The sequence below is a fragment of the Austrofundulus limnaeus genome, unplaced genomic scaffold, assembly GCF_001266775.1.
Source record: "Austrofundulus limnaeus strain Quisiro unplaced genomic scaffold, Austrofundulus_limnaeus-1.0 Scaffold0, whole genome shotgun sequence".
Classification (NCBI taxonomy): Eukaryota; Metazoa; Chordata; class Actinopteri; order Cyprinodontiformes; family Rivulidae; genus Austrofundulus; species Austrofundulus limnaeus.
Window position 1 is genome coordinate 2,075,141 of NW_013952402.1, and position 13,146 is coordinate 2,088,286.

Genomic DNA, 13,146 nt, shown 5'->3' on the forward strand with positions numbered 1-13,146 from the left:
AAATAAAAACTGTCAAGTCCATATCCATCAGCTTTCCAATAAAACAAAAAATATTTTGTTTAAATGTGTTTGAAAATAATAAGGTTATATTTACAAAAGATTTAAAATAAAACTATTGAGAAAAACCTTTAATTGCAGTGAGGTATTCGTGCCACATTCCTCATGTCCAAGTGTTTCATTCCGACACAGGTCTACTGAAAATACTTGAGACCTGCAACGAGGAAGAACTTCTCCAGGAAGATCTCAGAATCCAAGACAGCAATATGTGCAGCCCGGCCAATTAGGGAGTTGGCTGTGTTGGGTAGGGCGTGTATGACGTCATATCTCACAAGATTACAGTCTTTGTTCTGAAGTACTGGCAGCAGCAGGTTCTCAATCATCTCAGCGTACACGGGCCCTGGTAATAAAGTAGAAAAAGGCAAATAAAAAAACTTCCTAAATACCTTTAAAGAGTGTTGTTACAAATAGACAAGTGTCTTACAAACATGGATGTGCATGACATCAAAAATGCAGCAAATAAGCAACAGATTTAAATGTGTAAATATTGTATATATGCAAAATTAAAATAATGCAATAATAAAACTCTTTCATTGTTTGCATTCTAAAATCTCTGTGTTCACCCAAAGGAAAATGTTCTTGCCAATACATCCTCAAATACGTTTACCGTGTTCAAGAGAAAGTCTAATGAAGAGAATCAAACTTTAGTTTTTTACGACACTAAGTTCAGCAAACATTTTGTTGTGTTTTCAATTGCAGGACTTTGCTTTGCTCATTCATTGGTTTTTATCTACAACTGTGCTCATTGCATGAAAGTATTTTGTTGAATATTTGTAATGATGTTGCCCTGTTCCCTGTACTCAGAGATTACAATATCATCTACATGGGAACACATCAAAAAGGAAAATGAAATAAAAATAAAAAGGCAGACTGTCTTTGTGTCAAAGTTTCAGAGACTAATCTTCTGTTTGCTTGCAGACAGAACAATGTAAAGTCTGAGTGACATCTATATTTACTCCTGACAGGTAATTATATCATCAAAATCCCAAACGTTTAGCTTCAACTCACCTGTTTGTTTGTCCTTCAAAGCCGTTTTGCACATCTCTATCCGTGCAGAGTGATAGGGAACATAGCGATCCTGCAGTGACCCCACCAGCACCACATTTTTAAAATACTGCAGACCTTATAAGACAGATTGATGAGATGGTTATTGTTCCATACTGTATTCTAAAAAAACTGTTTAAAATTAGCAAGGCTAACCAGATTTTTTGCTGAGTTTGTACAGGAAAGTTTGGCGGGGGTCAGAGTGATCACGACATGTCAGCTGCAGGAGAGACCCAGATTTTTTCCACTTCTGCATGAACCAAAGTCCTGAAGATGGAGCAAAGTTGAAAAGTTGGAATCATATTACTGGTTCTCATCAACAGAGAGAGAAGTCTGCAGACTAAGAGAAATGAAGCTAGGGTTTGTAAATTTTATTTTACCTGTGTTGACCAAAGCAGAGCTGTTGTACAGTGTGCCCAGGTGAGGTCCAGAAAGGGACAGGAAGGTGTGCAGCTTGCTTAGGTAACATTTAAACCTAGGCCTGGTTAGGACTGAGCGCACTATGAGGTTCCCCAATGAATGACCCACAAAGCTGTAAATTAATTATATGAAAGAAGAGACATCTCAATAAGAAGTCATCAGTGTTATCTTTAGCATTCTAATTATATGCCCTGCAGTGCAATTTCATTTKTTTTAAAAACATATTTTTAATGACTTTAAAAAACAATGGAAACAGGACATTTGTAGAAAAACAAAATTGAGAAGTTACAGCGTGTAAAATAAGTATTGAACACGTCACCATTTTTCTCAGTAAATATATTACTAGAGGTGCTAATGACATGAAATTTTCACCAGATGTCGGTAACAACCCAAGTGATCCATACATACAAAGAAATCAAACCATAAATGTCCAGAAATGAAGTTATTTGTAATAATGTGGAATGGCACAGGGAAAAAGTATTGAACACACTTACTGAAATTTATCTAATACTTTGTACAAAAGCCTTTGTTGTCAATGACAGCTTCAAGACGCCTCCTGTATGGAGAAACTAGTGGCATGCATTGCTCAGGTGTGATTTTGGCCCATTCTTCCACACAAACAGTCTTCAAATCTTGAAGATTTCGTGGACCTCTTCTATGAACTCTGATCTTTAGTTCTTTCCATAGATTTTCTGTTGGATTCAGGTCAGGTGATTGGCTGGGCCATTCCAGCAGCTTTAGTTTCTTTCTCTGAAACCAACTGAGAGTTTCCTTGGTTTTGTGTTTGGGCTCATTGTCTTGCTGAAATGTCCAGCCACGTTTCATCTTCATCATCCTGGTAGATGGAAGCAGATTTTTATCAAGAATATCTCTGTACATTTTTCCACTCATCCTTCCTTCAATCATTTGAAGTTTGCCAGTACCATATGCTGAAAAACAGCCCCACACCATGATGTTCCCACCTCCAAACTTCACTGTTGGTATGGTGTTTTTGAGCTGATGTGCAGTGCCATTTGACCTCCAAACATGATGTGTATTCTGGCATCCAAACAGTTCAATGTTGGTCTCATCTGACCAGACTATATTCTCCCAGTATTACACAGGCTTGTCTAAATGTTGTGCAGCAAACTTTAAAGGAGCTTCAACATGCTGTTTCTTCAGCAGTGGAGTCTTGCGTGGTGAGCGTGCARACAGGCCATGGTGGTTCAGTGCATTACTTATTGTTTTCTTTGAAACAATCGTACCTGCTAATTCCAGGTCTTTCTGAAGCTCTCCACAAGTGGTCCTTGGCTCTTGGACAACTCTTCTGATAATTCTTTTCACTCCTCTGTCAGAAATCTTGCGAGGAGCACCTGGTCATGGTCGGTTTATGGAGAAATGATGTTCTTTCCACTTCTGAATTATGGCCCCAACAGAGCTCACTGGAACCTTCAGAAGTTTAGACATTCTTCTGTAACCGATGCCATCATTATGCTTTGCAACAGTAATGTTGTGAAGGTCTTGAGAGAGTTCTTTACTTTTACCCATCATCAGATGGTTCTTGTGTGATACCTGGCCATCATTTGGGACTGAACCAGCTGATATTAACTTGCACTGACAAGGGGCAGGCTTGCTTTCTAATTACTGAGAGAGTTCAGCTGGTGTCTTGGCTTTCCATGCCTTTTTACACCTCTCTTTCTTCATGTGTTCAATACTTTTTCCCTGTGCCATTCCACATTATTACAAATAACTTCATTTCTGGACATTTATGGTTTGATTTCTTTGTATGTATGGATCACTTGGGTTGTTACCGACATCTGGTGAAAATTTCATTTCATTAGCACCTCTAGTAATATATTTACTGAGAAAAATGGTGACGTGTTCAATACTTATTTTACCCGCTGTACATTCAGTTTAAGGAAGAGTATTGTACTGAACTTTATGTAAAATTACATTTATCTAGAAAAAAACAATAGTCCCTTTGTGCCCAGATCAGAATTGGTAGCCTGCCCTGGCAGTGGAAGTGGGTAGGTATAACGGTCTCCCTGAAGAGGAGAGTTTGTGTTCTGTGTGACCTCAATGTAGTGGAAGATGGCTWTCATTTTATTCTCTACTGTCCTTTGTATTCTGATTTCAGGTTTTCTTTATTTTAATGTATAAATACACATAATGCAGATGAATTTTGGTTATTTGAGGAAAAGATTTAGAGTTGGATTTATGATAGGAAAAAATTTTGGCTTGTGATATGAACATAGCCATCCTGTTATGTGTGTTTTTATGTATAGTGTGTCACCAGGAGGTGCATGACACTTACATAAAATAAAATAAAATAAAATAAAATGAAATGTCCGAGTTTATACAGCATGCTAAAGCAATACAAAATAATTTTTTTCTAAAGCGCAAATACAAACTAATTTAAAAGTTCCAATCTTACATAGCAGCTGAATGAATAACTAATTTATCTCTGAGAGAAAAAAAACATGACAAGCTGTAAGCTGTAACTATTCTTAACATCCTGTTACAGTCATACAAAACATATTACCTTATCTTCGACACAGTGAGATTGTATATCTGAATGTACTGAACAATTTCATCCAGCAGTCGGTCTGTCATTGACTCAAAGTCAGCAAATGTGTCATTCTGTGAATCAAGAGAGTATCAGATGAACAAAATGGCTGTTTTAGTGTGAGTTAGACGGTTATTTTATCAGATTAAAACAGGCTTTAAGGCTTTCATCAGATAACACAGGTTTATACACGTCAACTCAAATGAAAGCAGAGTTTATAACCCACAGACCTGATTCCTCTCAGACATTAAGAAGTCAATACGAGCACCAGGCAGTCCGAGCTCAAGGTAAGTTTTCACAAGCCTCAGGTCTGCACTGTTTCCTGAAGCAATGGAAAAAAAAGACGTTTTCGATTAAAAGCAAACTGACTGTAAATGATCAACTTTACTGTTAAGGATTTTGCTGCAAACTGGTCCTACCATCCAGGCCATGGACACACACAATGAGATGAATGCCTTCTTCACAACTTTCATCCTCCTCTAAGCTGAAGTAGGGCACAGTGGATGCCAGCTCAGGAACCTCGCTGTATAAGAAACCAGGAAGCTTTAACTGCTTCATTTCTTCCTTGGCCTTGATGAACCTGAACATGTAGAATGAAATACCCTCAGAACTATTATTTGTAAGGTACAAAACAAAAAATACATATTTATGCACCAATTTTCTCATTAAAAAGATAATTAAAAGTGACTCACGCTTTCAATTGTGATGTGGGTGCACATTCATACCATTGCAGGCTGGAAGAGAAAGAGGTGGAGGAATAGGAACATCTATGCCCGACACTGCTGGAGGACAGATTGGAGCACACAGGTGCTTTTGATAAATCCCTGGTTTCATAGAGGTAACCAGCGCCGAGCTGTTCAAACAGAAGACTTGTCTCTTGAGCAGCTCCAGCCTCAGTTTGCTCATCATCAGCAACACCGTTTAGAAAAGCGTAGCCGTCACCTTCCTCGTAGTAACCATTTTCAATCATCTCGTGTTCCGGCTCATCCTCATCCTCCTCAACCTGCAGCCCTGACTGGATTCCCAGGGTGATAGCAGACGTTTCTACAGGACTGATCTCAGACACATCTGTGCTAGAGCATGAGCCAAAGTAGTTTTCTACCATCCCTCGTTTTACCAGGTCCGTGCTACTAGTGGCGGAGTTGCTGGAGGGACAGGCTGTTTGGGGTTCACTTTGGGATTCTTTTAAAGTCCCAGATCCACTTGCTTCCTCCCCTCCGACTTCTGGAGTTCCTGCAAGCTTAGAGTCAGTTTCCGGAATGTTGATTATTTTTTTAAGCTGAGAATCATCTACGCTTGCTTCAGCGTAGCAGGTTGTGTCAGTTCTTTTAGTGGCATCCCCAGAGAACACTAGACTCTGCTCTTGGACCAAGATGCTGGACTTCTTGCCTCCGGCTTCAGGTCCACTGGAGGCCCTGGAGGATCCTTCGCCCTCATCATCTGAAGGCAGCGAGTTGATGGAAGTGAGCGAGGACTGGACTCCACTGACAGCACTCGAGTTTTCAGGGAATAGAATCTCTCCTAAGCCACTAGGTTTTTGCAGTGTGCTTTGTTGAGCAGGCAGTGGAGTGGAACTCTGCAGAGCCTTCTCAGACTGTGAAACAGCCATGCTTAATTCAGGGACTCCTGTTCCTGCACGCGATCCTAAAACAAGCTGAGTAGCAAAAGAGCTGGGCTCACTTTCGATGCCGGAGTCTGAGAGGCGTGATGAGACGTTAGGGATTCCCACATCTAGCATCCTGATACACTCGCTCTTTACCTTTATTGAGACCCCACAAGCTTGGCTACACTGTGTTGCCTCTTTGCTTGGCTTTTCAAAAACAGAATCCACTGCAGACTGCTGAGAGTCACAAGCATCTGTCTGGGAGATTCCAGGAATATTACTGCTGAGAGTTCCAACAGTCGGATATGATAGCTTATCACCTTGAGTTGAATCTTTACTTGTTTTTTCTTCACTTTGCTTTATTACCGTCGATAGCTGTGACACCTTTTGGCCAGTAAGGTCAACGTGCTCATCTTTTTGAACTTGTTGACTCGTAGCAGCAGCCCCAGTACCTGCCTGAGGGTTGCTTTGAGAGTCCAAAGTAGAAACATGTTTGAAAAGAGCTTTATGACCGCCAACCATGGTTATATTGTCATCTGCAGCAGTCTCATTAGCACGGTTGTCAAAATGTATTGATGCTCCACCAGATTCTGATGCAGAACTAGTATTAGTCCGTAAAAAACAATTCGAGTCCTGTTGCAATGAATGACTCTCCTCAGCTTGGCTAAGAGAAGGCTCCTCTTCCTTGTACTTTGTGCTGGTGTCGCTATAGGGGGCTTTAAGATTCTTATAGCCCACTAAAACCACAGAGTCTTTGGAACCCTGTCTAATCAACTTCTTGGAGTTCTCAGTCTTMGAGGTTTTCTTTATTCTTACGGATTTGCCTTTGGACTTGGGTGGCGCTTCAAAATTATCTGGCCAGGTGTTATCCACGGGTGCACAACTTGACTCAGGTATGGGGCTGGCAGCCGCACTAAAGTCCTTTGCATTGGGCTTCTCCGTTTTACTTGAAACAGAACCAGTTTTCAAATTGTGCATGCCTAACCAAGGTCCATCACGATCTAATGGAAAAAAAATCAAGTTGAACACAGTTAAAAATTATTCTGGTAAAGCAAAAGAGGGCATTCTGTAACAACAGCAATAAGTTCCACACCTTCAGTGATAGAATCCAGGTATCGATCCTCAAAGATAATTGGCAGAGAACTAACATCGCCATCGAGGTCTGCACAATCCACTGGAAGTGGAGGCAAACACAAGAAGTAGCTGGAGCTTTTGATAGCATTAGTCATCTGTTGGTGACTGTGAGCACTGATGGAGAGACCCAGGAAACAACGGAGTCAATAACTGAGATGTGAACAACCGGTTTCAGTCCAAGTCTGATAACATCAATAAACACCAAATTGTCAGTAACTTACTGAAGCTCCTGATATGCCAGAGCAGATTGTCTTGGATGTTCAAGACAAAAGAAAGATTCAGCAAACCGTCTAACCTGTAAGAAAACATGCATATTCATTTATCTAATAATTTTAGATCAATGTTATGCAAAAAGCATTAATTTTTAGTTTCTTTAATTTTTAATGGCAAACTATTCTAAATTTTACCACAATGAAATTGAATGCATTGCTTGCTAATCATCAAGCCTGCTCTCCAATTCTTATGTTCTTAAAAACTAATAAAGCAAGCCTATCACAAACACAATACTAATTAAAACATCACACAGTGCAGATCCAGTTATTTTTAATAAGTCAGTACACTTAAGTTCTCTGGAGGTTTCACTATAGTTTAGGATCAGCCATAAGAATCAAGTAAGATTATTTTTAATTAAATATAAACCCCTTTAACTTTATTCTGATTAAATAAGTAGAACTCACTCTTAGTGTATGGTGCTCCATAGATAGTACACCAGCAATGTGCTCCTGCAGGGACAGGACTTCAACAAACTGTCCCCAAAGAGCCATGAGCAGAGAGCAGAGCTGAGCCAGGTTCATGTTAACTAATTCTGCCAGCTCATCTGGAGACTCTGCTTTTAGCTGAAGAACAAAAACACAACATAACTCAGTGGAGGACTCAAGTGAGGTTATTTCCTACACAAGAGGATGATGTACAATCATTTAGAACTTTGTGTTAGTCAGTAAAGTGTGACAGAAAACATTCTGAATGCCTCAATTATCAAAATAATAATTTGTTACAGACAATTTGGGGATTTTTTTTATTATGTAGTGCTAATAACCCCAGAAGTACATAATTATGAAATACTTTCATAGACCAGTTTTCAATGTCATCTCCTTAACTGTGAAGCAACATCTAAATACCTTCCAGTTGGCTGACAAATTATGTGCTACAGGCATCTACTTGCACCACTCCACCATAAATTGACACACCTTGAATTACACAATTTAATAAAAAAAAGTTTCTCACTGATTACAATAGTTACATTTACTATGCACCACAATATCACCACCATATCTATGACAACATGGCAGAATTTCATAATCAAAAACAGTCAACTCTGTTCATGGTCATACAGAGACAATAATCAAAAGACAAATAAAAAAAAGAAGCATTCAACAAGTCTCACCTTGACTTGTTCACACAGCTCATTTAGCCGGGCCTCTAAGTCGAGTTGTTCTAAAAAGGGAGAAAAACTAAAAGTTATTATTCAATTATACAAACAGGCACTGAAAATAAAACTGCGATGAAAACTGAATTAAAAAGCTGTATGAAGCAGAAACTGGTGCAGGAAGGTTTTATTTTTAAAAGACAGAACTAGAGAAAGTTAGAACCAGAGAGTCTAGAAAACTTTTTTTTGCCCAAAGTCTTTTTGTAAAGATGTAAAGATAGTATGAATGCACTTTACACACACACACACACACACACACTACTAAAAGAAAAGATGAAAACAGTTTTAAAAGGTTTTCTCTGGAAAGTGGGTCCTAAAAAGAGATATGAAGTTTGTTTCATGAAGGAAACTAGAGCGAAGAAGAAAAGTTAGAGAAAGCCAGGTTGATTGACGGTACTGTAAGGGTTGCGACATACCTATGTAGACGTGTCTTTCACCTCGGGGYTAGGGTCTTCTGAGAACTCTCTCATATAGCACCTGCATGCTGGGCTTGGCTAGTAAGATTGCACATATAGGCATATTTAACCTTTTATGTTATTTGGTTCTTTAGAGGTTAACATCGAACCACTTGAGTTGATTGCATTGGGTAAGAAAAGTTAGTTGTGTTTGCTAAATATATTTGGTTTTAGCCTAAGGGTTAACACAATACTCTGTCGAGGTCAGGTATGATTTTGTTAACATGGTTAGCGATATTWTTAAACTAAGATCCCCAAAGCATTTAGTCAAACTGCTGTTTGTGAAGATTGTTTAAATGACATAATATGGTAATGTGTAGGGAGGTGAGATGACATGAGGTTACAACAGCTATACATATTTGCAACAAACACATYCACCAACAAAAGTCTAAAGCCGAAAATAAACAAGAGGACAATGTCTGCTATTTGGAGTACCTGTTTCTTCTTAGTGTTTGTGAGTTTAAAAAAAATGCAAAAATTAAAAATGTCAAGTCTAGGTTGTTTTAGAGCAGGGGTCTGCAACCTTTATAACCAAAAGAGCCGTTTCTGCTGCTTGGCTCACTAATAAAATGTGTCCAGAGGTGCAAAACAAGCTTCAACTGTGATTATCAACTGGTGGTCCATGGGCCTTTTTTGAGGCCTTTTCYGTAACCTTGATGGCCAGTGGAGGTGACATTATAAAACTAAATGATGTATTGGGAATTTTATTATTAATTACTACTTTTACACATCAGAACAAATGAAAAGACCAAATTCATGTAAACAAGAAAAATACTGTATATAGTTTACACCGAATTTCATAAAAACTAGTACAGCTGAATTATTGAGGCATATTTTTCCCCAATTCTTATTGTTATGTAGTCTTCAAATTCTATAAAGGTAACTCTGATGGATTTGAGAGAAAGATCAWAGAAAGAAGTTGGATTATTTAAGTAAACATCAGGCTAGCATGAACTAGCATGTTTTACCTTTTGCATTAGAAGTATTGATCACATATTTGCACACAAATTGATTTAATGTGAGTATAAAAAAAKKAAAAAAAATAATGTTATGTTTGGTCAAATTTTCAAAGAGCCACTGCAGAGGGACCAAAGACGCAGGTTGCAGGCCCCTGTTTTAGAATATAGAATATTGTACAATCCAAGCAACTCTGATGCAAGTTAAAGTGAAGCCGAAGTGCAGCATACTGTACCTAGTTCCATACGATGGGAGGAGGGCAGGTCCTTAGTAACGGAGGTAAAGTAGCCAAAAAGGCCCTGATAGGCTATCAGAAGATTGGAGCAAAGGTTGTGGTGCAGACTGAAGGCATGCTGCAGACAGGGGTCGGACACCAGGAACGCCCTGCCCTGATAGACAAAAAATAAAAAAAATAAAAACACATTCATGTTAGTGGTAACATCAAGGGGTGATGAAGATCACTGCCACTGTTCTGCATCTCTGTTAAAAGTTACACTGTAGCACTTTGGGGGATGCTCAAGCTGAATGACTTTCTCTGGGTAAATGTGACAGCTGTAGAATTTATTTCCTCCACTTGTGTTGTTTCGTTCATGTGACACGTTTTACCAAGCTTCAAATGCAATAAATGTAACAACTTTGAACATAATGCATTCATAAGATCCCTTAAATAAAAAAAGAAAAAAAAAATATATATATATATTTTAGAAAAGAAGCATACTTACATCTGGTGACACCTGCTTTACATAGCTGCTGCCAAAGACAACGCTCTCCAGGGGTGGGATGACTGAATCTTTGCTCTGTGCGGGAGCATTTCGGTTCAGCCATGTGGTTTTCACAGGTCGAGGGAAACTACATATTAAACAAAATAAAAACAAACTTAGAAAATACAAAAATGCATGCTTTCTGTGCCATTTTATTTTAAAAACTGCTGCTCGTCTGACCTGATGAGAGGCTGATGCAGTGCCACAAGGGAGGCATGGATAACCACAGAGATGACAGACAGGTGGAAATAATCAAACATAACATTAATGTGTTGGTGGATGCCTCGATCGAGGCTAAAGTGCAAACGAAGGACGCGGCCACTGATATTCTGCAGGGTGCTTGCATCATCTGGTCTGTAGAAGACATAAAATATATGCAAGCAGATCCGTTATTTACGTAAGAGATACAGTTATTACATTAAAACATGGTGACGGTTCAGTACTGCAACACCTACGTGTAATCACCATCTGTGAAATACAAATCCAAGAAGAGCTGAAAATCCATGTCATTGAGGGACTCTTCTACCTGAGAATATAGAAAAGAACTTCCATATAAGGAATAAATACACTGTGCTGATCTGAGAATTTTGTAACTAAAAGTAACTAKGGCATTTCTTTTTATTGTGTCTAATTAGGTCGATGAAGTTTGAAGAACTTTGTCATTACTTTAACAACACAAATCCAATAAAATTCTTACCTGCACACAGCAATTTATTAAAAGCAACAATAATCATAACATTTAACTGGCTTTGTGTTTTAAAAGTAATTCCTCAGTCTCTTGTCTAAACAAATAATCTGGAGTTTCATGCTATGAATTTTGTACAAAAATTTACACCACAAGTAAATCCTTCCTTTATACCTTTTTGAATTTATTTTACACACCTTGTGGAAGTGAAAAAAAAACATCCTCTGTAGAGATTTAACGACAGCACCCTTCTTTCATAAACGTACCTTCTTCTCATCCAGCAGCATCATCACTTTGAAGAGAAGGACGTCATTAACAACAACCTCTTCGTTCTTATACAAGATTTGAAAAGTTTTGCTGCAGATGACATCATCCTGGACTGAAGCAGGGAACGCCAGATCCGAGCCTAAATGAAAACCARTGATTACTAATGATGGGTGCTAAGTGAGTATAGGAAACAGCACTGTATYTAAAAACTAGAGGTTAATCAATTACCTATACAAAATGTACCCAAATTGTTTGAAACTATAGAATGTATTTTTCACAGATTTACTGGGAAATGAACCTTCTAGTCAAGAGGATTATATGTAGCAAGAGAAAAGAAAATATCGTTATTGTTTATTTTTTAAATAAATATTTTACCTCCTGCACGAAGAAGACTGGTCTCAACTTTGTGTGGAACCCGCGGGGGCACCTTAAGACTGGCACGCATCTGGTAGAACCTGCAAAATGGTTTCAAATATTTAAAGAGATAAAAAAAATGCAACGTTAGGTTGGTACAGAACATTATGAGGTGGTCTTCGAGGGGTGAACAAATTACAGACTTGATACAAAGGCCTTATGTTGTAAAAGGACACTACACTTAAATTAATAATGAGCACTTTCAAAGTCACTCATGTAGTAAAGCTAAGCTTTTAAAGCACTGATGAGCCACAAGCTCTGAGCAGGAGGTTTATCCGAGCACAGCAAGGTATCAATGGGCAGCTGGAATAGATTTTTGAAAACCATGACTGGAGGGCAGAAGCTTGTTTAGTTTTTGATGACATTTAGTAAATAGATCACAATTAAAAATCACAATTTAGTTTTGTGAGCAACCTAAACCGCCAGAGACCATTACTAATATTGCAAACTACAGTGGTAAATAACTTGGGTGACAATTTTGATTTAGTTTACCTGAATTGTTGTACGGTACAAAGCATAACACCAAAGAAAAGCAAACAGAAACATTTGATAACATTGCTTTATTAGCTTTAATCCTCTTTGCTTAGAGACAAGGGCATTAGTTTATAAAAAGTAGTACAGTTAAAAAAAATCAATACAGTAAAGCAGTGCTGCATTGGCTAAAAGTTGATTGGTATTATGTCYGTTTCAGTTCCCGATACTACAAACCATTTGTAAGTAAAGCATCACTTTGAGCTTGTTTATTCAAATCTTGTTTAGACTGATGTTATCTTCCATTTGTTTACCCAAGAGATTCATTTTCATGTCACAGTTCACACAAATAGTTTTATTGTTTCTATCCAGGCAGCATTCAAAAGTCAAACAAAATCTAATTTCTTTTTAACAAATGGCATAAATGGAAAATTTGAAAAGGAGGAGTTTTTTTTGAAAGCCACAACTGTGATGATTGATTACCATAKAAATTATCTGCCTGCATTTGTCAGTACATGATGCCATAATTTTTGTGGCCAAGCAGAGAAAGCTGGGAGCCTGGGAAGTAGGGCTGTGTATTGGCAAGAATTTGGCGACACYATACATATCATGACAGACGGGTCATGATACGATATATCCCGATATATTGCGATACTGTAAGCAAGGTGATATATTGCGATTTTTTTGGTCCAAAAATTCTATTAAATAAAAACCTCTTACTGGAAAAAAAAAAATGAAAAACCAAAATTCATTGTCTCAGAAAATTCTATTACATAGACATGCGCTAGCCTTCTGTAACGTGAAGGCTGACTAAAGTTGGAAAAAAGAGCGCACGACACACTTAATTTGTCTTAAAATACAGACATTCTGACAAATAAGTAACTGTTTTTAACCTTACCTCAGCTTA

The 13,146-nt window shown here is 38.2% G+C and overlaps 1 protein-coding gene across 1 annotated transcript in view; it reads right to left on the bottom strand.

The window, feature by feature from the left end:
- fam135a (family with sequence similarity 135 member A) overlaps window positions 1-13,146 on the bottom strand; it is a gene marked incomplete at its 5' end in the record, with an annotated part of 14,883 nt that continues 1,737 nt past the window's right edge. Inside the window, 19 exon segments of the mRNA XM_014010263.1 lie at window positions 1-397; window positions 1,066-1,179; window positions 1,258-1,368; window positions 1,482-1,633; window positions 4,043-4,140; window positions 4,297-4,388; window positions 4,486-4,646; window positions 4,759-6,670; window positions 6,763-6,917; window positions 7,025-7,098; window positions 7,481-7,639; window positions 8,188-8,237; window positions 8,646-8,723; window positions 9,877-10,030; window positions 10,364-10,490; window positions 10,583-10,756; window positions 10,858-10,928; window positions 11,354-11,493; window positions 11,730-11,809. Coding sequence (XP_013865717.1) covers window positions 192-397; window positions 1,066-1,179; window positions 1,258-1,368; window positions 1,482-1,633; window positions 4,043-4,140; window positions 4,297-4,388; window positions 4,486-4,646; window positions 4,759-6,670; window positions 6,763-6,917; window positions 7,025-7,098; window positions 7,481-7,639; window positions 8,188-8,237; window positions 8,646-8,723; window positions 9,877-10,030; window positions 10,364-10,490; window positions 10,583-10,756; window positions 10,858-10,928; window positions 11,354-11,493; window positions 11,730-11,809 — 4,108 coding nt within the window. The 3' untranslated portion in view covers window positions 1-191.